At 40.2% G+C, this 24,117-nt stretch overlaps 2 protein-coding genes across 4 annotated transcripts; both read left to right on the top strand.

The window, feature by feature from the left end:
- Positions 1–80: 80 nt before the first annotated feature.
- On the top strand, positions 81–16,303 carry cab39 (calcium binding protein 39). 3 transcript variants are annotated; one of them, XM_028573367.1, is made up of 9 exons: positions 84–429; positions 4,040–4,195; positions 4,341–4,505; positions 6,845–6,963; positions 8,967–9,135; positions 12,744–12,803; positions 13,287–13,352; positions 13,895–14,038; positions 14,126–16,303. In XM_028573367.1, exons 2-9 carry the CDS (start codon positions 4,082–4,084, stop codon positions 14,303–14,305), a joined length of 1,017 nt encoding a protein of 338 aa, XP_028429168.1. In that variant the 5' UTR covers positions 84–429; positions 4,040–4,081; the 3' UTR covers positions 14,306–16,303. The 3 variants fall into 3 exon arrangements, with proteins under 3 accessions (XP_028429171.1, XP_028429168.1, XP_028429170.1); XM_028573369.1 differs by lacking the exon at positions 84–429 and adding an exon at positions 2,212–2,281; XM_028573370.1 differs by lacking the exon at positions 13,287–13,352 and having other exon boundaries at positions 81–429; positions 12,744–12,758; positions 13,922–14,038.
- Positions 16,304–16,949: 646 nt separating this feature from the next.
- itm2ca (integral membrane protein 2Ca) lies at positions 16,950–22,493 on the top strand. Its single transcript, XM_028573176.1, has 6 exons — positions 16,950–17,228; positions 18,965–19,108; positions 19,310–19,498; positions 20,016–20,126; positions 20,993–21,143; positions 21,324–22,493. Exons 1-6 carry the CDS (start codon positions 17,136–17,138, stop codon positions 21,413–21,415), a joined length of 780 nt encoding a protein of 259 aa, XP_028428977.1. The 5' UTR covers positions 16,950–17,135; the 3' UTR covers positions 21,416–22,493.
- The last annotated feature ends 1,624 nt before the right edge of the window (positions 22,494–24,117 follow it).

Raw genomic sequence — 24,117 nt, 5'->3', positions numbered from 1 at the left:
AACCCCGATTGGGCAATCAATGTTCCTGCATGTAGCCAAATTAGGGAATTGGGAAAGGCCCATAGATAGGTTACACTACGTCACATCACTAACGGAAGTTTCCGAAGATGTTGTATGTCCGATGATCTGTCGATGGGGTGAGCGCGCCCTCGTACGGTCACCTGCCATTTTCGCGAAGTGCAACCTCCAAGTTGTCGTGACGTGAGACGGCCAGTGGAGGCGGCAGACGCTGCTGCAGTGACAACCGCTACGCTGTCGAGCTCAGAGAAGGAACTAGGAAACACAGGGGCTGCACAATTAACTAGCTACAGTACAAACAAGGGGAGGCTGCAAACACGGAAAATAAAGCAGGTTTTGTTCCAAGGAGCACCTACGTTGCCCTTTGCTGTCTTGACGAATCGGGGAACTAGAGAAAACGCCATCTACAAGGTAGGCCTACCTTTAACCTTTTACTATGTTTTGTATAATGTTATGGTATGAAATACTATTCGCAAGCATTGTGGTGTAACGTTAGCTAACATTAACGTTAAAGCTACTTTAGCTAACAACGGTTGCCTTAAAGTTAGCTAGCGATACATATGTCTAGCTATGTTAGTTAGCTAGTTTGTTGGATAGCTCTCCGCTAACAAACCACAAACACGTTTCGGCTAAACCTAGCCTACTGCTTATGATGTGCTAAAGGCATGAGCTTGATAGTAACGTTAACAGCGAGGAGCGACTGCCAGGCCTTGCTAACGTTATGCTAAGAGGGCTAGCTAACTGGCGTTACAAAACTGGCTATAATAAATGCAACGAGTACTTGGCTAATAACGTTACTATTTTAAATAAAGCTAACGCAGATAGGGTTTGTAAGCATTAGCGTTAGGCCCGATGAGGCCTTCTGTGTGTCGATACTTCCACAAGCAAACCAGCAGTAGCACTGTTGTTTGGTAGACAGTGATTGAAATATTATAGGCCACATTAGCTTGCAAACGGATACAAAGCTGTCAAGTGAAAGATAAAGGTAATGTGTTAGCTGAATAGCCCATATTTCACTGCGTCTTACAGCTGTCCTGCATTTGCTAGCCACATAATTACTCAATGAGCAAGTATAAATTTTGTTGTAGTGTTAGCCTAATAATAACTTTTATGTAGCACATTTAAAAACAGAGTTTGACAAACAAAGCAAGGCAAAAGCAGGATACCCAGAGGTCAACACCAGACAGCCTAGCTAGCTAGTTAAACAGTGGGGCCAAACAATAGAAGACAGCATTTGGGTAAATACAAACAAGAAGACAAAAGACTCAAAACATAGCAGAGAGAAGACAAAAAACAAATGACAAGTAAAAATATGCAAATAAAAAGGTAAAAAGAGACGAACATTGCGCGAAGTTGGCAGGCTTCATCATCACAAACCGGGCATGGATGACGGAGAGGGGCGGTGCTCGCTGTCAGCTTCATGTTAGCCATCTTCGGGCCGCGGGTTTGCAACTTGTTTGAGTTTGTTAAGCTATATAATATTTGTCCTAACATTATATAACATATGCTGCTGTCTCGACTGAATGGTGGGGGTGACGTTTGAGCTGTCTTCTGGCACAGTTTTGTTTGTTTAATGGAGGGTAATGTTAACTATAATTCAGGCTCCGCTAGTTGTGTTTCCATTTACCTATTTTTCACTGTTGTAATCGCAGATATATAAAGCCTGCTCTAGCTAACATGACGGTAGTTTTCCTTTGAAAGAGTCGGAAGGGGTTTGGACTTTTTTGCAGTCTTTCAGGTCATGTTCAGTTTGTGGAAAGTCAGGCCTACAGCAACTCTGACATGTGTTGGCCTAACATTACCTCAGCACACGATACCTGATTAGTAACGGAGTCATTGTTGGTTAGCGGCGACCAGCTGATTTTGAAGCTGCCATATGTTTCCTTCCTATTTGCGTCACTGACACTGAAGCGGGTCAGGAGAAGAGAGGAGTGGTTAATGTTGCCAACATTACTTTGTGCGACAGACGGATTTGGCCACATGGCGAAATTCAGGTATGTTAATCTTATTAAAAATGTAAACAAGCACAACTTAAGGGCTTCGGTAAACAGTGAACACGGGGACACTTTTTACATTACTCAGTCGCACATGACCCATCATATACGAATGGTGGACTGCACCTCCCACTTCGGTGCTGCTTGGTTTATATTCCTGGCCACAGCGTTGCTTTCTAAATGTGGACTCTCTGCCAAGGCACAAGAGGATGAGTGTGACCACTCCAGTATATGTGTTCAGAGTTTAAAGGTTCCTGGCAGGACAACAGGTTGGTGACAGACCAGACAGATCTCAGCCTCTTAATGTTTGTTAAGTGACTAGTTTTGATGTTTTGTGGCACACCTCACTATCATACTGGAATCTAGGGCTGGGCAAAAAACGCAATATTATATTGATATCTATATATGAGGCTAGATATTGTCTTACATTTTTGATATCGTAATATGACACATGTGTTGTCTTTTCCTGGTTTAAAGGCTACATTATAGTAAAGTGATATTGTTTTCTGAACTTTTCAGCCTGTTAAGCTGTTCTTAATTTAGCTTGACCCACCTAGTCATTATATCCACATTACTAACGATAACTCAATATCGATATTGATGTATTTTGTCAAAGATTTCGTGATATTTGATTTTCTCCATATCGGCCAGCTCTACTGGAAACGGATGTCTCAAAGGACAGCATGTTTAATGAAAAAAATGTCTTGGCTTGGCATGATACTGGGATTAAGTGTGTATGTTTCTGTATTGGGTTCTTAGAATAGGTAGTGTAGTCATCATGCATGACCCACTATATACAAATAAGCACATTTAGGCTGCTGTGTTGTTAATTACACTGATAGCCCAGGAAGTTAGCCGAAGTTCAGAAAAGTTTGGATTTTTTTCCCCCATAGTATAATATGGTTGGGTGGATCAGGTAGTTTTGTAGACAAGGGTACTTGTTAAGTAACTCAGTTAAATAAGAGCAGCAGTGAAATATGGTCTTTGTAGCATGGTTCAGTTATATATTTATATATATATATATATATATATATATATATATATATATTTATTTATTTATTTATTTATTTATTAGTATTGTGACAAGGTTTTTACTTGGATTTGTTAGTCGCTGTTCAAGTAGGCCTATGTCATAGTAAACATTGCTTGGTTAATCATTTACTGACAATGACCAGACCTTTCACAATATTGTACTATGATAAATGATAAGCATGTAAAGTCTTCAGTTCTGACAGTTTTATATACAAATAGGATGATTTTAACATACTCAGTAACAGCAAAATTAATACTCTGTCCCATTATTTTAAACCTCAAGCAACATAAATATTCGGTCCCATTATTTCCAACATCAAACTGCCATCAACTGGAAAAAAAACTGAACTAGAGTTTAGATGTCTGTAGAAAAAGGAACTGTCTTGCCCCAGTAACGCAAAATAAAGTTTCACAACCCTGGTGCCAAAGTATAAATAACATGCAACAGACGGTATGATATAATGCAATATCAATTACTTGTCTAACCCATGGGCAGTGAGTGACAGGTAGTGGAGCGGTAGTATAAGTGTGAGTTCAGTGAGAAAAGAACTTGCCATTTTAAAGGTAATTGTGATTAACTTAAATTAAACATTATGTGTATGTATCTACTGTCATCATTCTTAAGATCTGTTTTGTTATCCTTTGTCCAGACTTGCATAATTGCTATGTTTGCATGATCATGACTGATCATGAATGATTCAAACATTTGAGTCACCAGCTATATATACTTTATCTATCTGTACTTTCATATAACTACTTGTTAGCTTGAGCTTTGAGTGTTACAAAGATATTGTCTGGAAAAGCACAAGACAAAGACCATGCTGTTTCTGTATCTTATCTGTTAATTAAGAAATTAAGATTATATTTTACAATACAACAGCATTAATGCAGGGTTGTCTCTGCGCCTTTGGTGCTTTTTACATGCTCTTAGTTCCCATCTCAGTAGTCCCTCCATCTTTACAGGTTCTGATCCAGTTTTACATGTCATTCCTCAGGTGGATAGTCCGCTGCCTGCTAGCTCGTGGTAACTCTCCGCCATGCCTTTCCCCTTTGGCAAGTCCCACAAGTCGCCGGCGGACATTGTTAAGAACCTTAAGGATAGCATGACAGTGCTTGAGAAACATGACATTTCTGACAAAAAGGCTGAGAAGGTAGGGTGATTCTCGCACAAATTCACATGTTCTTCGTTTTCCCTCGTCACCCCATCAATCTTTTGTGGGGTGAAAATGAGCTTGAACTAGAATTCTGATGCTTGAAATACTATAAGGTCACATGTACTATGTGTATATGATTCAGGCCACAGAGGAGGTGTCAAAAAGCCTGGTGGCCATGAAGGAGATCCTGTATGGGACTAATGAGAAAGAGCCCCAAACAGAAGCAGTGGCCCAGCTAGCCCAGGAGCTCTACAACAGTGGCTTGCTCAGCACCCTGGTAGCAGACCTGCAGCTCATCGACTTTGAGGTGAGACTTTGTGTCTTTCGTAAGTAGGGTTGGGTACCATTTGGATTTTTACGATTCCGAAGCCAAACCGAAAAAAGACATCAAAGAGAAGCTTTTTTTTTTTTTTTTTTTTTTTTTTTTTTTTTTTTATTGAAAATGATATAATATATTAATGTCTTAAAGTACTTAAATATATAATAAGTAAACCTAAGTCACCTAACATGTAACTACAATAATTTAACAAATAACAGTTACACTATTAACAAGTAACAACAAAATAAATGTTGAGTTGGTATGCCAACCAGCTTCAAACTTTAGCAGTTCTTTTGCAGAAAAATGATCATATTTGCCTTTTCTGGCAAGATACTACACCTCTCCTGACTAATGGCATGTCCTGCACAGGAGAAAACTCTCTCAGATGGTGTCCTAAAGGTCTGTACACACAGGTATGAGTTTGAAACGGCAGACAATTTGGGGAGTCTGTCCTGCCTCCCCCACCACCAGGCTACAGGGTCTTGTCCTGAACAATAGACTAGCAGAGCAAGTGTAACATGTTTACTAGCGATCCCGTGCTTTTACGTCCGTTTTGGTGAGCCCAGAGGGAAAATATGCCATTTTAAAAGTAGCCTACATTTACGGTAGCTAGCTAACGGTAGACTACAGACAAAGTGTGATATTTTTACGTCCGTTTTGGAGCGTGCACAAAAAGCAGCCGTCTATCAGCAGGGATTGTAGAGTGCATGTCAAAGAATTCAAGTTCAAGACCTTTATTTGTCCCCGAGGGGCAATTAATTTTGCTGCAGTAGCAAAGTAGTACCCAAACAATACATAACAAAAACATTCAACATCATTAAAATTTACAATACACATCCGACAAATTGATATATTAATACCACTAACATTTAAATTCAAATTTCAGTTCATTGCAGATGTTGCCTCTTTTTTTTCAGAATTTATCAAAGAGATAGCAGAGGGTACAAAGGAAAATTTATATCTATTTGTTTTGACGTATGGCTGATTAAGGCGGGAACCAGAAGGCAACATCTTAAATTTTGCATGCAGGGGGTGAGAACTACAAGACATGATGGATTCCGCCTTTTTCAGGACATGTCTATTGTACAGTTCATTTAGTTTTACCTGTTGAATCCCGATAAATTAGCTGCTAACTTTATTTACCATTGCTAATGTGTTCTTCTGTTTTAAACTAAGCGAAGCATACCAGCAAATACATGAAAAAGTAAAAACGGACTCAATAAAAGATTTATAAAACGGTGTCATCATAACTTTCTCAGACAGAAGAGACGTTGCTGACTTTTCTTATTCAGCATGTCTGTGTTCAGGTCAAAGGTCAACTTGTTATCAATAATGATTCCCAAATACTTGTAGGACTCAACAAATTCAACTTCTTTTCCATCTATAATCGTTTTTTCAAGAGTTGGATGGTGACTAGCGCGGACACGGCTTTACACCGCGAGCGGACACGTTTGCAACTCAGTAGAAAAGGGAGAAAAAAAAAGAGTCTGCTGCTGTCTGGAGCGACAGAGGGAAAATATTTCAGTTGGAACTGAAATTTGCGTTCTAATCCAGTCCGAATGCTACCGTTTGCGTAGGAACCGGGTCCATAGTGGAACCGGGTTTCGGTACCCAACCCTATTCGTAAGAGGGGGGATATTTAATAAATGACATTGAAAGAAGGATAAAGTGGCTAACAATGAGTAGGCAGTGAAGTGGTCGAAGTTTCTCTGAGCTTTACACAGGAAGAATGTGTTTTATGAATTTGAGATTATATGTTTAAAAATATACGCATCTTCCTATGTTGATATATGGACCAACTCATTTCTCCCTGCAATATGTCAGACAGGCTGCTGTGTGGTAACTGCTGCTGCATGCAGGCTTCCCTGACTCACCCTATCACAGCATGACTCATTGTGTTGTGTGATCTCTCTCTTCCTCTTTTACCCTCTCTTATCCTCCTTTCCTCTACAAAAAAAAAGCTGCTAAAGAATTCTAAATGACAAGTGTGCAACATAGAAACGTGACAGTAATTAACATTTTAGAAAGTTGTGCACACATTTGGTGTGTGCTGAATTTTTTGTCACTTTCATTGGTAGTTATTTGTCAAATTCTGGTCATTATCTTAAGAAGACATATATCTCCCCCCTCTGTGCTGAAACACATTATTTTTTAATTGATCAACTTTTTGACATATCTCACATTTTAAAAACCAGCATACCTTATGTTTAGAGTTGCATCTTTGCTTTCCACCCTTCTCTAGCTACTGATTGCATTGTCAGTTTGAAAGTGTATTGTGTAACCTTTTATGTATTGTGTTCTCTTTATGCTTCATCTGTTGCCACCAGGGTAAGAAAGATGTGGCTCAGATCTTCAACAACATCCTGAGGCGTCAGATTGGCACTCGGACGCCCACGGTGGAGTACCTCTGCACCCAGCAGAATATCCTCTTCGTGTTGCTTAAAGGGTAAGAAGGCACAAACAGAGTGGTCATGCTCTCCTTGATCTTTAAGATTTTTCTTTCTTTATGAATAGTGTTGAAAAATAGGCAACATGTTAGAAGCTGAGCTTCCTGTGATATAAGTTCCATATACTGGTGAACATCTTCATCAGTTATTCCTGTGCTCTATGAGGCAAGACAAAAACAACTGATATAGATGACAATATTTGGACTCATATCGTGCACAGGGATATACAGAAGGCAATGTTCATTATACTTAAAGACAATGTAGCCCAATTGAGTGAAACGATTGAATAGTTTTTAAGCTAGATTCATGTTATAATCTTTAGTTATTTTTTTAAAATCTCCAATCCATTTTGATAGAAATAATACATTGTCTGATGTTATTAATATTCACATCTGCAACAAACGAGTGTCTTTTCTATTTAGTCCCTTTCCTGAATCTGTAGTTCAGCTCATTGATCCAAAAAATACAAAGAAATTGACTTCGGATCTTGGACCAAATTTCCTTTCAAAATCAGAAAAGTGAAACAAAAGAACATTTACAGCTTATGTAGACACATGTTTCAGTCCACAGGAAAAGGGAGTGTCAATGCACAATCCTACACCAATTCAATTTTCACCAACCATACTGTTATTTAACTTTTTTTCTGAAAAACCAGGCACATTGCGTGAGCCTTACCTTCTGCACAACAGGGGCGTCAAGACAGGATGCAACACTGTTCTATTTCCTAGCTTTGACACATGATGATGCTCCAGACTTGCAGCAACTTTATCGCAGTCACTCCCTGGATTTACATGTCTTGGCTATGACACAACGTTACACGTTTGGTGTCTTTCATCCTTTGTGTTTGTTCAGTAAAGCCTTAGGGATGACATTTAACATTGTGGTGCAGAGCACAGTGGATTTGATATCTGTTAAGTTGCTCTTTGTCATGGCTCCTTTTTTATAGTCTACTTCTATATCAACGGTGTAAATATCATTACCCTTCACCCAGCTCAATCACTACTTCTCATGTTTCTAAAAGTGATAACTTCAGTCACACTGATGGAGTGATCCTATATCATCAAACCTGTCATGGAAGGCTACATGTTAGCATGTAGAGACATGACACTGGCACACTGAACCAAATACTAATAATCAATTCATAGTTCTGGCCCACTTTTACTTGAGGGAAAGTAACTAATTTTAACTAAGAAAGACATAAATGTGTCTAAAGTTAGACCCGGTCACAACACTGTTAGTTGAAGGCTAGTCAAAGATTAAGATTAAGCAGTTTTATATCCCACCACATTGTATGCATCATGTGTCTGTACATGTCCTCATTAAAAACAATTTAGCTTGCCGGGTAGCTTACCTGGTTAAGCATGCACCCCACGTACAAAGGCTCAGTACTTACAGTAGCAACCGCCGGTTTGATTCCGACCTGCGGCTCTTTGCTGTATGTCCAGCCCCCACTATCTCCCCTTTCCTATCTTAAACTGTCCTGTCCAATAAAGGCCTAAAATGCCCCCAAAAAATAATCATCTTTAAAAACTATAACTATGAAGGGTGCCCTGTGTATGATAGATAATTCTGTCCTCATCCTCATATCCAGAGTTTTTTCTATTGAGATTTCAGGTCTAAACTCAAACCTACCTGTTTAGAATGGCTTTTAATACTCAATAGTGGTGTGACAATTTCCTCTTCCTGTTTCTATGTAACCTTTTTACGATTCTACTGTTTTCTACGTTTTCATTCTTCTTATTGTAAGATATGTTGTTCTATTCTTAGTTCCTGATGTGAAGCACTTTGGATACCGGTTGTTGTAAAGCGCTATACAAATAAATATTGATTGATTGATGATCGGTTATATGAAAACTTAAAGATGTTAACGTGTAATGAATACTTACCTCTTGTTTCAGTTTACCATCCTCCAAATGTTATTTGCCATCAACAAATACATGTTTGCGTGTAGTATTCTTCAATATGATATTAAGTTCTTGTCCTGTGTTGCTGTTTTGTGCAGGTATGAGTCTCCAGAGATTGCCCTAAACTGCGGTATCATGTTGAGGGAGTGCATCAGACATGAACCACTGGCCAAGATCACACTGTGCTCAGAGCAGTTTTATGACTTCTTCAGATATGTGGAGATGTCCACTTTCGACATTGCCTCCGATGCATTTGCCACTTTCAAAGTAAGTTGGCTCACTTGTTCAGCTATTTAAAAAAAATAAAAAACTCTTAAAACCAGTGACATTTTTTTCCAAAAGCGTTTCAAAGGTTTAGTGGTTTGTCTGTTTAGGAAAAACCCTGTCATATATTGTTAAGGTCTGCTCGAAGATCACTGGAGTCAGAATTTTTAGTTATGCCATCAGGTCGGCGCTATTATGTTCCTGCATGGAAAAAATATCGGTATGCAAATTCTTTCATTCCTTCAGCCATTAGGCAAGTGAACACAAATCGCTCATCTGTGCTCTTGTTGTCACTGGCATGTTGATGTTGATGCTGACTCAGTGTGTTTACATGCAGTTTAAAAAAACTATTCTATTCGGGTTAAGGCCATACCCTTTTCTCAAACTCTTATTTTTTCTTTTTTCTCAAACTTCATGTAAACACCTTACCACAGTTCTAATAACTCTGTTAACAGAGGTAGAGAACTCCTTTAGTAACTGGAGTATCCCTGCATGTATACACCTTAACCGGGCTATGATCGGTTTGGGTTAGAGATGGCCCAATACAATTTTTTTGCTTCCCGATACAGATTCCGATACCTGAACTTGCGTATTGGCCGATACCGAGTACCGATCCGATACCAGTGTGTCATATATTTTATTATGTTTTAACAGCTGTATTACTACTATCCCTGTATTGACGTGATATTATTTCTATCTTTGTTGTCGGTCTGGCTCAGGTTAAACTCTTTGTGAAACATGAACAAACACAGAACTTTCTTTTATTTTCCAGTTTGACAGTCAGTTATAATGGAAAAAGAACATAAATAAACTACTTTAAAGTAGATTTTCTTTAGGGCTTTATTATGTGGTATCGGATCGGTGAATAAACTCCAGTACTTACCGATACCACCGTTTAAGGCAGTATCGGTACCGATACTGGTATCGGAACATCCCTAGTTTAGGTGTCTGCGCACGTTTCAACTGCCCCCCCACTCCGAGGGAGTTGATTTTGAACCGGACATACTCCGTCAGCGCGCTGTGAGACGTAGTCGTTTCTATGACACCATACAACAAAACAGCGTTACCCGAATCAGCGGCGGGCAGCAAAAAGCCTGCGGTCCGTCTGTTTTACTCCCTGCCGAAGCAGCAGCGGACATCTGGAGATGGCTAAACCGATTGTCCATCTCCAGGGCTGTCAACACTGAATTCGGCAAAAAAGTGGAGGGACCGGGCAGCCCCCACTGCGGCCCCTGGCTAATGTTAGTTAGCTAACGAAGTTAGGTTGCTAATTCTACCAGACACTGGTTACAGATAATGTTATAATGAGCCGAACAAGTGGTCAGTCATCTGGCTGGAATATTATGCTGTCCTACGCTGAAATAATAATGTGTAAATTAAACATGAAGTTGTTAAATTTTTACTAATTTAGTGATTGGTCTGTGCAATGTTGACATACAGTGAGGAAAATAAGTATTTGAACACCCTGCTATTTTGCAAGTTCTCCCACTTAGAAATCATGGAGGGGTCTGAAATTGTCATCGTAGGTGCATGTCCACTGTGAGAGACATAATCTAAAAAAAAAAATCCAGAAATCACATAGTATGATTTTTTAACTATTTATTTGTATGATACAGCTGCAAATAAGTATTTGAACACCTGAGAAAATCAATGTTAATATTTGGTACAGTAGCCTTTGTTCGCAAGTACAGAGGTCAAACGTTTCCTGTAGTTTTTCACCAGGTTTGCACACACTGCAGGAGGGATTTTGGCCCACTCCTCCACACAGATCTTCTCTAGATCAGTCAGGTTTCTGGGCTGTCGTTGAGAAACACAGAGTTTGAGCTCCCTCCAAAGATTCTCTATTGGGTTTAAGTCTGGAGACTGGCTAGGCCACGCCAGAACCTTGATATGCTTCTTACAGAGCCACTCCTTGGTTATCCTGGCTGTGTGCTTCAGGTCATTGTCATGTTGGAAGACCCAGCCTCGACCCATCTTCAATGCTCTGAGGGAAGGAGGTTGTTCCCCAAAATCTCGCAATACATGGACCCGGTCATCCTCTCCTTAATACAGTGCAGTCGCCCTGTCCCATGTGCAGAAAAACACCCCCAAAGCATGATGCTACCACCCCACACTCCATAAATGTAGTGGAGATGGACATTTTAAAGGCAGACTAACAGGTCTTTGAGGGTCAGAATTCTAGCTGATTGACAGGTGTTCAAATACTTATTTGCAGCTGTATCATACAAATAAATAGTTAAAAAATCTTATATTGTGATTTCTGGATTTTTTTTTTTTGATTATGTCTCTCATAGTGGACATGCACCTACAATGACAATTTCAGACCCCTCCATGATTTCCAAGTGGGAGAACTTGCACAATAGCAGGGTGTTCAAATACTTATTTTCCTCACTGTAGGTCAACCGGAAGAAAAAGCGTTGTGCGCTGGCAGAGTGCCACCTACTGTTCTACCCATTCTTCCCCGCTCATGTATACGGGGATAACTGGCATAACCGGGTTATTCACTTAACCAGGGTAAGACAATAACCCGGTTACTGCTGTGCATGTAAACATACAGTTGTCGTTACTCTTGTACTTAATTTATGATGGATGGCATAGACTGTAAAAATGAATTGCCCCTTGGGGATTAATAGTTTTCTGTATCTGGATCTGTTATATACTGTAAGTTCTTAGTGGAGATGCGGTTTACAGTTTCATGACATCTCTATTCAGCAGCCCCATCTCCTATTCTTCCTGCTACTTCTTAACCTGCTACACTTTTGTCTCAATTTGATTCTTTCATGATATATAGGTGCTAATTTGATTTGCGATGTTTTTGCGGTTCGATAGTTTTCAGTATTGTGATTTTCTTTTCCTCCTTTAAAAAAAACAAAAGTTGAATAATACTCTTCATGAGACATTTCTAGAAGAAGAATGCAAATCACATGTCAATCAGTCAGTCAGACATTTATTTAATTTGTAAAGAAGTACATAACATGTATTTTCTGTGTCGGTTTTGCCGGATCCATACAGATATGGTGTAGTTGCTGTTGCCGGTACCATATAAACAGAAAATATTTAGTTGAATCATTGGTAAAAATAAATAAATATCAAATCTAGGGAAAAGAATTGATTTTAAAAATCGTCCCAAAAACAATTCACGATACAAACGATTTATGATTTAATTTTTTTGTGTGTTTTTTTTTCATCCCTACCAATTCTAGAGCTCAAACAGCAAATTTGATGAGGCGTTGGCTGCAAGTACATGCTGCTGCTTATCTTGCAATTATAACAACACATTGACAACACATGGAGGTTGAGGATTTGGAGCCAACAATGGCTGTTATAATGGGAAAGATGGTGTTCATTCGCAATGTTATGCCATGATTTTGAGGCCTGAACAAACCACTTGAGTGGTCATGAATGTGCCGTCTAACTTTCAAAACAAAGTCTTAGTGGCTTGTTGTGGAAACCTTTAATTTTAGGGTGGGTGTTTTCAGTCAATGATTATTTCTGCATGTGCTTCAGTTTGTTGTACCTACAGTGTCCAAAAAGGAGACAAATGGGACCAGGCTAAGTGATAACCATTAAGTCTGAATTCATTTCTCATAGTCTGCATTGTCTTTTTCCAGGACCTCCTCACAAGACACAAGCTACTGAGTGCCGAGTTTTTGGAGCAACATTATGACAAAGTAAGCCCATTCTCAACTGAAACCTAGTATTTAAAAGGTAGTGGATTAAGTAAGATAGATATAGATAAGAAGATATAGAAATAATTCATCAGTCATCCATTACTCCTATAGGTGCTGCTTTATTGCAGTATCATTGTCATTTAAAGCTTTTGGGCCTTTTAGTGGAATTCAGTGTATTTTGAGATGAGTATTTCGAAATACTTGAGAAAGGTTTTTAATCGTGTGAATGTTTGACATGCTGGCAGTCTCTTTTCTCAACAACACCAAACCAGTCATTTGGGACATAATTTGCAGGGCTATGAACACAAAGTAGCTGTCAGTCTGTGAGGGAAAAGATCTTACTTTCTTGTCATTGTGTTTTGATACAAGACACAGATGCAATTGTGGAAACCACTACTTGACACATTTAGATTAATCTTTCTCCCCTGACCACTTCTATTTTTGTCTGTTTTCTTTCTCACTTCCTCTTCCTTTTCTCTCTAGTTCTTTAGTGAATATGAAAAGTTACTCCACTCAGAAAACTACGTGACTAAAAGGCAGTCTCTCAAGGTAAGTACCCTGGGTCATGCCAGTAAACAGGTCTCATGTAGTTGTGCAACTCTATTCAGGGAGCTATTTCTGGTCAGAGTGTTTAGTTTCTCAAAACCATTCCACCTTCATCACCACCTTGTCGTGACCGCCATCTAGCGGTGTTAGCACCACACGGCATGTCCTCTGAAGACCCTTTCAATATTGGAGTTTTCTTCACTTTTTGTTTTTGACTACCTTTAGTGCCTTCTTTCTTTCCTTAGTCTGAATAACATGTGTTTTGTAGCACTGAAGCCACAATATGTAATCTAAATGTAAACAACAACCCCTCCCCCCTTTTCTCTGGTCATGTAGCACCAAGTTAAAAAACGTTGGTGTCATTCTACTGCATAGACAGCCCAGTTTTATGGGAAAAAAACACCATCTTTCCGGCAGTAAAATGCTTTCTTTAACATCTATATAGGCCAAGGAAATTATAGATTGTGGCTTGAACTCTGTCAATGTAAAATAATTATATATTCAAATTAATATTTATTTCTGTTTCTCATTCTAAAATGATGTAGTTACTGGGGGAGTTGCTTCTTGACCGGCACAATTTCACCATAATGACGAAATACATCAGCAAGCCAGAGAATCTCAAATTAATGATGAACCTGCTACGGGACAAGAGCCGCAACATCCAGTTTGAGGCTTTCCATGTTTTTAAGGTAAAAATTAAAGCAGAGTTTTTATCACATCAAATATGTACAGTATCTGCACATATTAACATCCTTTTCCTCTTCGTTAACTACAAGGTGTTTGTGGCCAACCCCAACAAGACGCAGCCCATCCTAGACATCCTGCTGAAGAACCAAACTAAACTCATTGAGTTTCTCAGCAAGTTCCAGAACGACAGAACGGAGGATGAACAGTTCAATGATGAAAAGACTTACCTGGTCAAACAGATCAGGGACCTCAAAAGGCCTGTCCCCTAGGAGGCCTGAGGGAAGGGTGCAGAGGTGGGGGGAGGAGCCACCAGGACCATGTCTGGACACCATCCAGACAACCTCTGCTTAACGGACCCATCAGCAGCTTCTATTCTGGTTTCTGAACAAAAATTGAGGAAACAAATGAAAAACCAACGTACCCATATCAACTCATCAGAAAGTCGCCTGCTCCTCGGTGAACATTTTAATTACTTTTTTCAGTCTTTTTTCCTTCAAAAGAAATAAGAGAAAATAATAGATGCTGCTGCTTTATTGCACATTGAGACATGTTAGGTATATTGTAATGATACAACAAACATCAAACATAGTAACAGAAAATGTGCTTTCAAAGTAAGGCAGACTTTCTGAAGAGAGCGAGAGAGACACACACACACACACACACACACACAAACCAAGGAACAAAAGTAGACACATTTACATGCATAAATGTATTACATAAAGAAGATGCATACACACATACTGCAAGAAAATCTGCTAAAACATTGTGATAGAAATGGTACGAGAAAGTTGAACATTGGTGTGTTGGTTGCATGCCTTGAAATGTGACAGATCCATGGCTGTACCCAGAGTCGGCTCTGTGATGGTCTGCCCAGTCTGGCTCCCATGTTCAGTGCCACAGACTCGGAATTGCACGTGCATCACAGCAACCGCTACAGTTCGTATCTATGCCTTCATCCAATACAACAACAGTGGTTCATTTGAGCGATTCATGGGGACAAGCTCTCAAATGCCATCAGACAGAACCATTGACATCCTCTGTGCTTTGTTACAGCACTTGAAGCACACGAGGAAGTAGGGAGGGATGTAAGGTATGAATTTGGGTCTCTTGATTGTTTTCTGGGACAGGGTGAACATGTACATATGCCTTTTTTTTGCTTTGTAGATTTTTGTTTAACCTTGACATGAATATATATTATATATATATTACCTTAAACATCACATTTTTGGTTAATCGTAATCAAATTACTTTCTAAACCATAAAAGATAAAAGCAAGTATAATGACATTGTTTTTGCATTTCATTTTACTGTTGAAATGGTTGCTGTTGGGTTTCTTTGTACATAACTTAAAGGGCCAGCTCACATTTAGCTAACCTATAGGATATTAACAATTTGTACAGCGGAGGAATGTCATGGTATTAGCTCTGGATCGGTTAATCCTCTTTTTATTCTACATCTACATTTTGAATATCTCTCAGACTGCTGAACATGTGCAGGAGGGGATTGGGAGGGCATTAACTGAAACATTAAAGCCTGTGTGTTTTCTGCACTTGGTGAGGTGCTGAGCGATCAACATCACCTAACTGGAGTCGAGGATAGCGGGGCTCTTCCTCCCTCCCAACTCAGTTTCATTAACTGTTTATTTTCCTCATTCTAACCACTCTGCTTGTGGCCTGGGAGTGCTGTGTAGTCCCACAGTGAGTGTGCTTCAGGGGTGAGCTCATCAGGACATTGGTAACTCGGCACACCATTCTTACTTTCCGCCCTTCTCTTGTATGAGCCTTTCTCTACAGATGGTTTATAATTCCAGTACAATTGTGAGTGTAAAGCATTGTGGGTGGCAGAGTACTTTGGGCACATTGGATTGTCCTCATGGTGCTGAGCGAAACATATGAATCCACAGATATGGTATTTACAGTGAATGACATGGTCTATGTAATGAGAGATATATATATCTCAAATAGGCAAATGAGAAAGCGTCTCCATGTAGACAACAGCACTACTCAGATAGACGACAGTTCCTCCATTCGCATTGAACAAGCATGTTTCTCCACTGGCTGTGCATGATGCTGTACTAAAGATGTTGTACTGGAATTGTTTCTTTTTTCCAAATATTTAACAACATTGAAATGACAAATTTAACTCTTGGCTGTATGCTGACTGTGACTCCAGTTTCAGCATAGAGCGCGTGGGTGCTTTCAGAAGTGTCAAAGGCCTGGGCCCTACAAATGAAATAAAGAAAACAAGAACATTTGGAATAAAAATAATGCTGTGGTCATTTTCTTCCTGTGTACAGAAACAATAACTCAGCTGTCAAATTTGTGTTAACACTGGGGTATGAACATCAGCTTGGTATATTGCCTCTTTTCTCCAGTGGTGGAAGAAGTAGGGCCTATTCAGATTTATTTTGCTTACTTAACAATACCTTATTGTAAATACACATCTTGCATTCAAAGATTACAGTATTATCAGCACAATGTACTTTCTTATAAAAAATAAAAGCACTGATGCAGGTTGTTTTTTTTTTCCCCCTCATGATTATAGTATCTGATAATTAACTTATAGCTTAGTATTTCATAATTATGAGCTACTATTTTAGAATTATGAAAAAGTAAAACAAGTACATGATAAGCAATTGCATTAATATACATACATTACATTCATATACTATCTCTCTCTCTCTCTCTCTCTCTCTCTCTATCTATCTATATAAACTAGCACAGAGTTATACCTCACTACTCAGTCATCTGCATGCCAATAAATGCCTTTGCATATTCTTGTTATAAGACAGACAGTACAATAATTCTAACATACTAATGAAATGAGAGCTGATACAATACAGCATCGCCGTAAACATAAAGCGCCGCACTAGTCCTTTAAGGCCACATATTAAAAAAAAAAAAAAAAAAAAAAGCAGCAGTAGCACACTTCCGGTGGATAAAGACAAAAACAGAGAAGCAGCCCAGCGGTGAGAAGAGGACAGTCAGTCGACGAAGTGAGGGACTTTGTTTCAGAAAGGTGGCCAGCTATCGTTGAAGAAGAGACCCAGACGAAGAGCGAGGACACCTGCAGAGGACAGACACACGGTGACACCGAGCCATGGTGAAGATCACTTTCCACTCTGTCGCGGGACAGAAAGTGGAGAAGGAGAATGATGGCGACAAGACCGAAATTCTCATTCCTCATCCGATGGTGAGTATTTCTCTTATTAAAAACGCTTGTCATTGTCGTCTTAATATGACACCAACGTGACGCCTGCTGTGCCCAGGCTCTCCTGCCTGCTTGTTCTGCGGGGCAGCCTGCACCTGCACAGCCGTGAACAGCAGGGCATCTTTGACAGCATCTATCGCCATTTGGTTGGAAACAAAACATGTCATTTTCATTTTCATTTTCACATTCGATGGTTTTCTTCTGCGCCAGTAGTTAGGCTTATTGTAGGCTTGATGCAAATTATTATAATGTGCAAATGCATGCTCTTTGTTACGGGCTGTATAGAGTATTACAAGCAAAAAGAAAGTTAAACAATGTAAAGGATTTGTTTTGGGTTTTGCTTTAGAAGTGACATGGCCTCGGATTTCTTTCCTTCAGTGCAGATTTAAATAAACAACTCCCCAGCTTTAAAAAGGTAGAATGCAAGAAATGCATGAGCTTTTGGCTGACAAAATGGCAGATGATGTGGCTTGCAGTGCATGCAAGATTATTTTTCACAGCTCTAAATGAGGCAGAGCACTGGAGTCCTCAACTTTGCCTGTCAGCATCCGAGCATCACCTTATCAAAGATACATGGCTGAGCCCCGAAGATGATGAACCATAATGGAATTTAGATAGGACATCAGGATATGTGAAGTGAATATTGCAAAAGTACAGAGCTGGAGTGGGTGTGTATTGAACAGGAGACGGACAGGCCTCATGGTGTGTCACGCTCTTAGTTTGTGTGAAAAGAGCCTCTATCTCTCTCTGTGGTGTGGGAGAACACAAAGAACCGAGTCTCACAGAAGTGTGTTCACACATACACAGTTGTCGTCTTGTCCTTTGCACGTTCTGCTTCCAAATACTGCCACAAAGAACAGTGTATCGAACTGAAATGACTTTGTTCTTATATGAAAATAGACATACTGGATAGACACCGTGCTAATGTAAGGTGCAAAAATATACAGCATATTTAGCAGACATTGTGAAACAAAGGCACTGCTTTTCTATTTTTTTGTGTCATCTCCTATTTAAAATGATGGAACATGTTCACACACGATTGTCATGATTGTTCTGTGAAGTTTCTGACAACAGCCTTTCCCATGCACACATTAATTTTTTCATTGACAACTCCAGCTGGTCTAATCAGATTTATATTTATATATCCCAACATCGGAACAATTTGGACTCCAAAGGACTTCAATATCTGTACAGCATACGACACCCTCTGTCCTAACCCTCGCTTGGATAAGGGAAAACTCTCCAAAACCTGAGCTAAGAATAGCAACCATCAGGAGATCAGGAGATAATTTTACCGGCCACGGCCACGACCACTCAACAGTACAGCATTTCTCTGTTAGTCATTGTTTTTGTACATGGAAGCACACAGTGACGGTCTACTATCTGTGTGTAGTGCCACCCTGCCAGCACAGGTTGGGCGCGTGGCACCAACAGATGGGCTGCGAGACTGGAGGCGTCTGGGAAGATTACTCACCATCTCAGTCAAGTTTTCATTACCAAGCGCTCCGTCATCCTTTCCTCTGGGAAGTGCTACTAATTCAAATTTGAAATGCGGAGTTGCCATTTATGTGAGCTTCTATTTTAGCAGTTAGTTAATTTGGGTCATTTTCAGCTGCTCTTCTTGGTGAAGATGAGTAAGCTGAAAGTTGGATTGAAGCTGCCTTGAAATGCTTTTCTTTGCCCATTTGAAGTATTAATATCTCTGTTGTGTTTTCCAGGATGAAGATGAGCTGGTCCTGCCGCTGCGGCCCAAAAAGTCTCCCCTCAATGGCCTGTGCTGCCTGACGTTTGGCCTGGTTGTGTTTATGGCTGGTCTGGTCCTTGCCTCCATTTATGTCTACCGCTACTACTTTATACCTCATGTAAGACCTGATTATACTCTACTGTGTGTTGTATGTGTCTCCGATTGGTTCTTGCATCACATACTGTATTCATAAATTAAATTATTTCATTTTGTTTTTTATTCAAGTCACTGCAGTAAAAAAAGGATATTCTTGCTATAGACTTGTTTCCGAGTGTTCCAGCAGTTGTGTTGATCCAAATGCTTATTTATGTGTGTGTAGATCCCAGAGGAGAACCTGTTCCACTGCAGGGTGCTTTATGAAGACTCTGTGTATGCCCCGCTGCGTGGGCGTCAGGAGCTGGAGGAAAATGTCGGCATCTACTTGGCCGACAACTATGAGAAGATCACTGTGCCCGTGCCTCACTTTGGAGGCAGCGACCCCGCTGATATAATCCATGACTTCCACAGAGTGAGGACCAAACACACACTCATTTGACATATACAACTTGAATAGAAAACCCACAAAGTACACCGCTGAATATTTACTACAATTAACTTATAACTGTTATTTATTTACTTTTCAAATTACATAAAAAGAAAACTTTATTAAAAAATTAATAAAACAAGACCACAATCTGCAGCCCAGCATACTGCAGTTTATAACATCTGCATTCTAACATGCTCACAAATTGAAATTTTGAACTGATGATGACCGTAGATGAAAAGACAGTAGATCATCAGTCAGTAGGATTCATCCACTGCGGACCATGAATGTCCATACAAAATTTTAATAGCCATAAATTCAATATTTGTTAAAGTATTTCAGTTTGGACCAAAATGGCAACATCTCCAGAGCCCCACTGCTATCATGGGTAAAATGATTGAATTTTCAGTTCAAGAAACTGCCAACACATAACAACATGAGCACAGAAAACCAAAGTACTTGTCTTTAGAATTTGTATTTGATAAACTGTTTTATTTTCCAGGGACTGACTGCCTACCATGACATTGCTCTGGACAAGTGCTACGTTATTGAGCTCAACACCACCATTGTGATGCCTCCACGCAACCTTTGGGAGCTCCTTATCAATGTGAAGGTAACACAACTGCAATCTTAAACAACTTAATGTATTCATAAGCACCATTTTTCTCTTGAATTCTTAGAAAGGAATGGCTTTACTTTTAGCCTTCCCTGTTGCTAAACACTATGAGATGGTTTCGCATTTGACTCTACCAATGTACAGTTTATTCTAAGAAAAAAAACAAAAAAACTGGTCATACGAGTTAAAGCCTGGTCACAGCAGAAAGTGGCACAGTGAAATTCATCTGAAATGGGCAGCGCTGGAGGCTGAGTGATGAAGTGATTACTCGCAGGCATAGTTAATTACCTGCAGTAGTTATGAAGCTAACCGCTACCATTCCAGCAAGGTTTGAAGATGCTAACGCTAGTCAGCCATAAGAGCTCTTTAAGCTACTTTCTTTTTTCATGGCATCTTGTTCTCGGGCTTGTACATAATTTCATCAAATACGGTGTCGTTAAAGAGGAAAACAAATGCTCTTTTACCAAGCTAACTTGCTAGCTGTCAGTTAGCAAGCATGTTAGCTTGGTCGTTTACAGGACAATACATTCACACAGTTGATTCAAAAGACTTAGCAGTACCATTGTTTGTCTCATAACTGTATACAAATCTAAATCTTTTGTGTAGCAGTTTATATTCCGACAGGGTAGGCTTTAAATGAAAGTGGAGAGAGCGACACAGCTAATAAATTATGATAGCTCCCTTCATTTTTGACTCTCCAGCTCTTCGTTCCCTCAACGGTCTGAACTGTCAAGTTATTATGTGAACACGTCCGTGTGTGCAGACACCCAATATAGTCTGTTTTTGGACTATTCGGCCCCTTAATGTTTCTGTTGGAAAACATTTTCCAGTGAGCTTGTTATTGTACCTTTCGTCTCTTGCAGAAGGGAACATACTTGCCTCAGACCTACATCATCCATGAAGAGATGGTGGTTACTGGCAAAGTGCACAACATGCGTCAGCTGGGACCCTTCATCTACCGCCTGTGCAATGGGAAGGACACGTACCGTCTGAACCGCCGTGTCACCCGCAGACGTAAGTTGGGGTTAATGGAGGGAAACGTTTTAAGAGGCCCGTCAATCACATGGTAGATGGCGGTACGCTCTGTGTTTTTGTTTTAATGGATAGAAGGAACTTTATTGTTTGAAACCGTTGTGATCAGTTCAAGTCACGTCACTGATCCCCTCTCTGTGTCTCACCCCGTTTCCCTCTCAGGCATCAACAAGCGCGAGGCGAAGGACTGCCACCACATCCGTCACTTTGAGAATACATTTGTGGTGGAGACTGTTATCTGCGATGAAGCGTGAACACGACGGTCATCCGTGTCATCCCACCCACCCAAAGGCATATCTACAGTCACCACCCCAGCCACTGTAGCATCCTCCTGTGGAACTGATGTTTGAGTTGCACTTTACTTGTGATTTTGGTTTGATATTGTAAAAGATTTCTTTTTTTCCTACCAACCTATTTTTTTTGTTGTTTTTTGTTGTCTATTTTCCATAGGTAATAATTACACTGAGGTGTAACGCAATACTAAACTGTTGGTTCTTTCACAGGATTTTCCTTGTAGCAAAGTCCTTTAGCCCATAATGAATTATAATTTCAAGACCCCTCATCTTCCTCTTGGGATTTGTATGATGGTTACCGTCGTTGGGGGAGATGACTGTCTCCATGTGTCGTCAAGGAGACTGTACTTTTGTTTTTTTTCTCCTGCCCTGGAGGTTACTTTGTGTCTTCTTAGTTCTACTAACACAATCATCGGTGCAAAGCATGAAGCCTTGCTTCTCTAAACAATCATTATCCATAGACAATAATTCAATAGTTATCTTTTTATTCCCATGTTCTCTGTAATGTAAACATGTAACTGCTGATGACTAGTTGCTTACTTGCATATTTATCCTCTTGCCTGCCTGTTGCTTCTTTGCTCCCCTTTCTGCTTTTAATTTCCTAGAAGTTCAAGAAGGTTGCATTGGACATTAGTCTGCTTTCACTTTTTTTCATAAAGTTTTTTTTATAATATTTCATCATATTTGAAACTGGTGATGACCCATATATATTTTGGATGCTCTCATTTGTCATCAACTTTTCTATTTTCTTGTCATGTTTTTTGTGTGTGCTTTCTTCATCAATGCCTTTGTGAATGATTTTAAAATAATGTCTTTTGTCTTCCCTTGCATGTGTTCATCTATGTGCAAAACAGCACTGTTAGAATGTTTTGTAAAACAACGTTTAAAGCCTTAGTCCAGAGTCAGAGACTGGATTAAAGTCAATACTACTGAAAGGGAGCATATTATGTTAGTCAAACAAAACCAACTTTGATCTGTATATTTTGTCTGCTGATGAAATCATGAAATCTGTCTGTTAATAAAGTAGTGGAAATTATAACTATGAATTTGTTGATGCTTTATTCAATTTTAGACCCCCAAACCTTTGGCAAAATGACCTGGCAACATTATTATGCTGCTGCCAGGACGTTATTAATTCAACTTGCATTTATATTCCTTATTTCACTTCTTTGTGTTATCATTTTCAAGTATTTTTTTTTTTTTTTTTTTTTGTAGCAGCAATCCAATTTGCCGTGACTACAATGTTTGTTATCAGATGTGAGATTATTAGATTATTACTATAAATATTTACATGAAACATTTTAATGGTGATATGATGACTATTACCTCCGGGTCAATGACCCCTTCCCAATCGTCATGACAACTGAGAAAACCCTATCCACTGACAAATACCTTGAGATTCAGTAAAGTTGAAAGCCCCAGTAAAAGCATGTAAGTGGCCCTTGAGTTATTTGGTCAAGATTCAAGAATAAACTTTTCACACCCAATTTACTATGAAATGTAACAGTATACTGTTAAACTGTATTTAACAGAATTATTTACAGTTTTTTTCAATTGCTTAAACACAATTTTGAAAACCGGTACAGTCTTTTTTGGAGCTTCCTCCCAATCACACCTGGAGAGGCGTGATTGGGAGGAACGGCCTCCCTGATCTAAACCAGAGTGGTTGTTTGTTGTTGGACTTCTGTGCTAGTCATGGATTGTATATAACGAACACCATGTTCGAACATAGGGATGCTCATAAGTGTACCTGGTACCAGAGCACCCTAGGCCGAAGGTCAATGATCGATTTCATAATCGTTTCATCTGATCTGAGGCCGTATGTTTTGGACACTTGGGTGAAGAGAGGGGCAGAGCTGTCAACCGATCACCATCTGGTGGTGAGTTGGGTCAGGGGTGGGGAAGACTCTGGACAGACCTGGTAAGCCCAAAGCGTGTAGTGCGGGTAAATTGGGAACGTCTGGAGGAGGCCCCTGTCCGACAGACTTTCAACTCACACCTCCGGCGGAGCTTTTCGTGCATCCCTGTGGAGGCTGGGGGCATTGAACCCAGTGGACAATGTTCAAAGTTTCCATTGCTGAAGCTGCGGCGAGGAGCTGTGGTCTTAGGGTCTTAGGTGCCTCAAGGGGCGGTAACCCACGAACACCGTGGTGGACACCGGTGGTCAGGGAAGCCGTCCGACTGAAGAAGGAGTCTTTCCGGGATATGTTATCCCGGAGGACTCGGAGGCAGTTGCAGGGTACCGAAGGGCCCGAAGGGCTGCAGCCTCTGCCGTGAAAGAGGCAAAGCAGCGGGTGTGGGAGAAGTTTGAGAAGACATGGAGAAGGACTTTCGGTCGGCACCAAAGTGCTTCTGGAAAACTGTTCGCCACCTCAGGAGGGGCGGGGAACCATCCAAGCTGTGTACAGTAAGGATGGGACACTGTTGACCTCAACTGAGGAGGTAATAGGGCGGTGGAAGGAGCACTTTGCGGAAGTCCTGAATCCGACTAATACGCCCTCTATGTTAGAGGCAGAGCTGGAGGATAACGGGGATTGTCGTCGATTTCCCAGGCGGAAGTCACTGATGTAGTCAAACAACTACACAGTGGCAAAGCCCCGGGATTGATGAGATCCGTCCAGAAATGCTCAAGGCTCTGGGTGTGGAGGGGCTGTCCTGGTTGA

Source organism: Perca flavescens, chromosome 3, assembly GCF_004354835.1.
Source record: "Perca flavescens isolate YP-PL-M2 chromosome 3, PFLA_1.0, whole genome shotgun sequence".
In the NCBI taxonomy this organism is placed as follows: domain Eukaryota; kingdom Metazoa; phylum Chordata; class Actinopteri; order Perciformes; family Percidae; genus Perca; species Perca flavescens.
The sequence above is the reverse complement of the archived record's forward strand: the minus strand, read 5'-3'. Positions and strand labels throughout refer to the sequence as shown.

Excerpts from the sequence above, each read along its gene's own strand:
- cab39 (XM_028573367.1), top strand. The coding sequence starts at position 4,082 with ATGCCTTTCCCCTTTGGCAAGTCCCACAAGTCGCCGGCGGACATTGTT. Across the intron at positions 4,196-4,340 it reads CTGACAAAAAGGCTGAGAAG|GCCACAGAGGAGGTGTCAAA; the intron begins GTAGGGTGATTC and ends TATATGATTCAG. Across the intron at positions 14,039-14,125 it reads AGGCTTTCCATGTTTTTAAG|GTGTTTGTGGCCAACCCCAA; the intron begins GTAAAAATTAAA and ends GTTAACTACAAG.
- itm2ca (XM_028573176.1), top strand. The coding sequence starts at position 17,136 with ATGGTGAAGATCACTTTCCACTCTGTCGCGGGACAGAAAGTGGAGAAG. Across the intron at positions 19,109-19,309 it reads GCTACTACTTTATACCTCAT|ATCCCAGAGGAGAACCTGTT; the intron begins GTAAGACCTGAT and ends ATGTGTGTGTAG. Across the intron at positions 21,144-21,323 it reads CCGCCGTGTCACCCGCAGAC|GCATCAACAAGCGCGAGGCG; the intron begins GTAAGTTGGGGT and ends TTTCCCTCTCAG.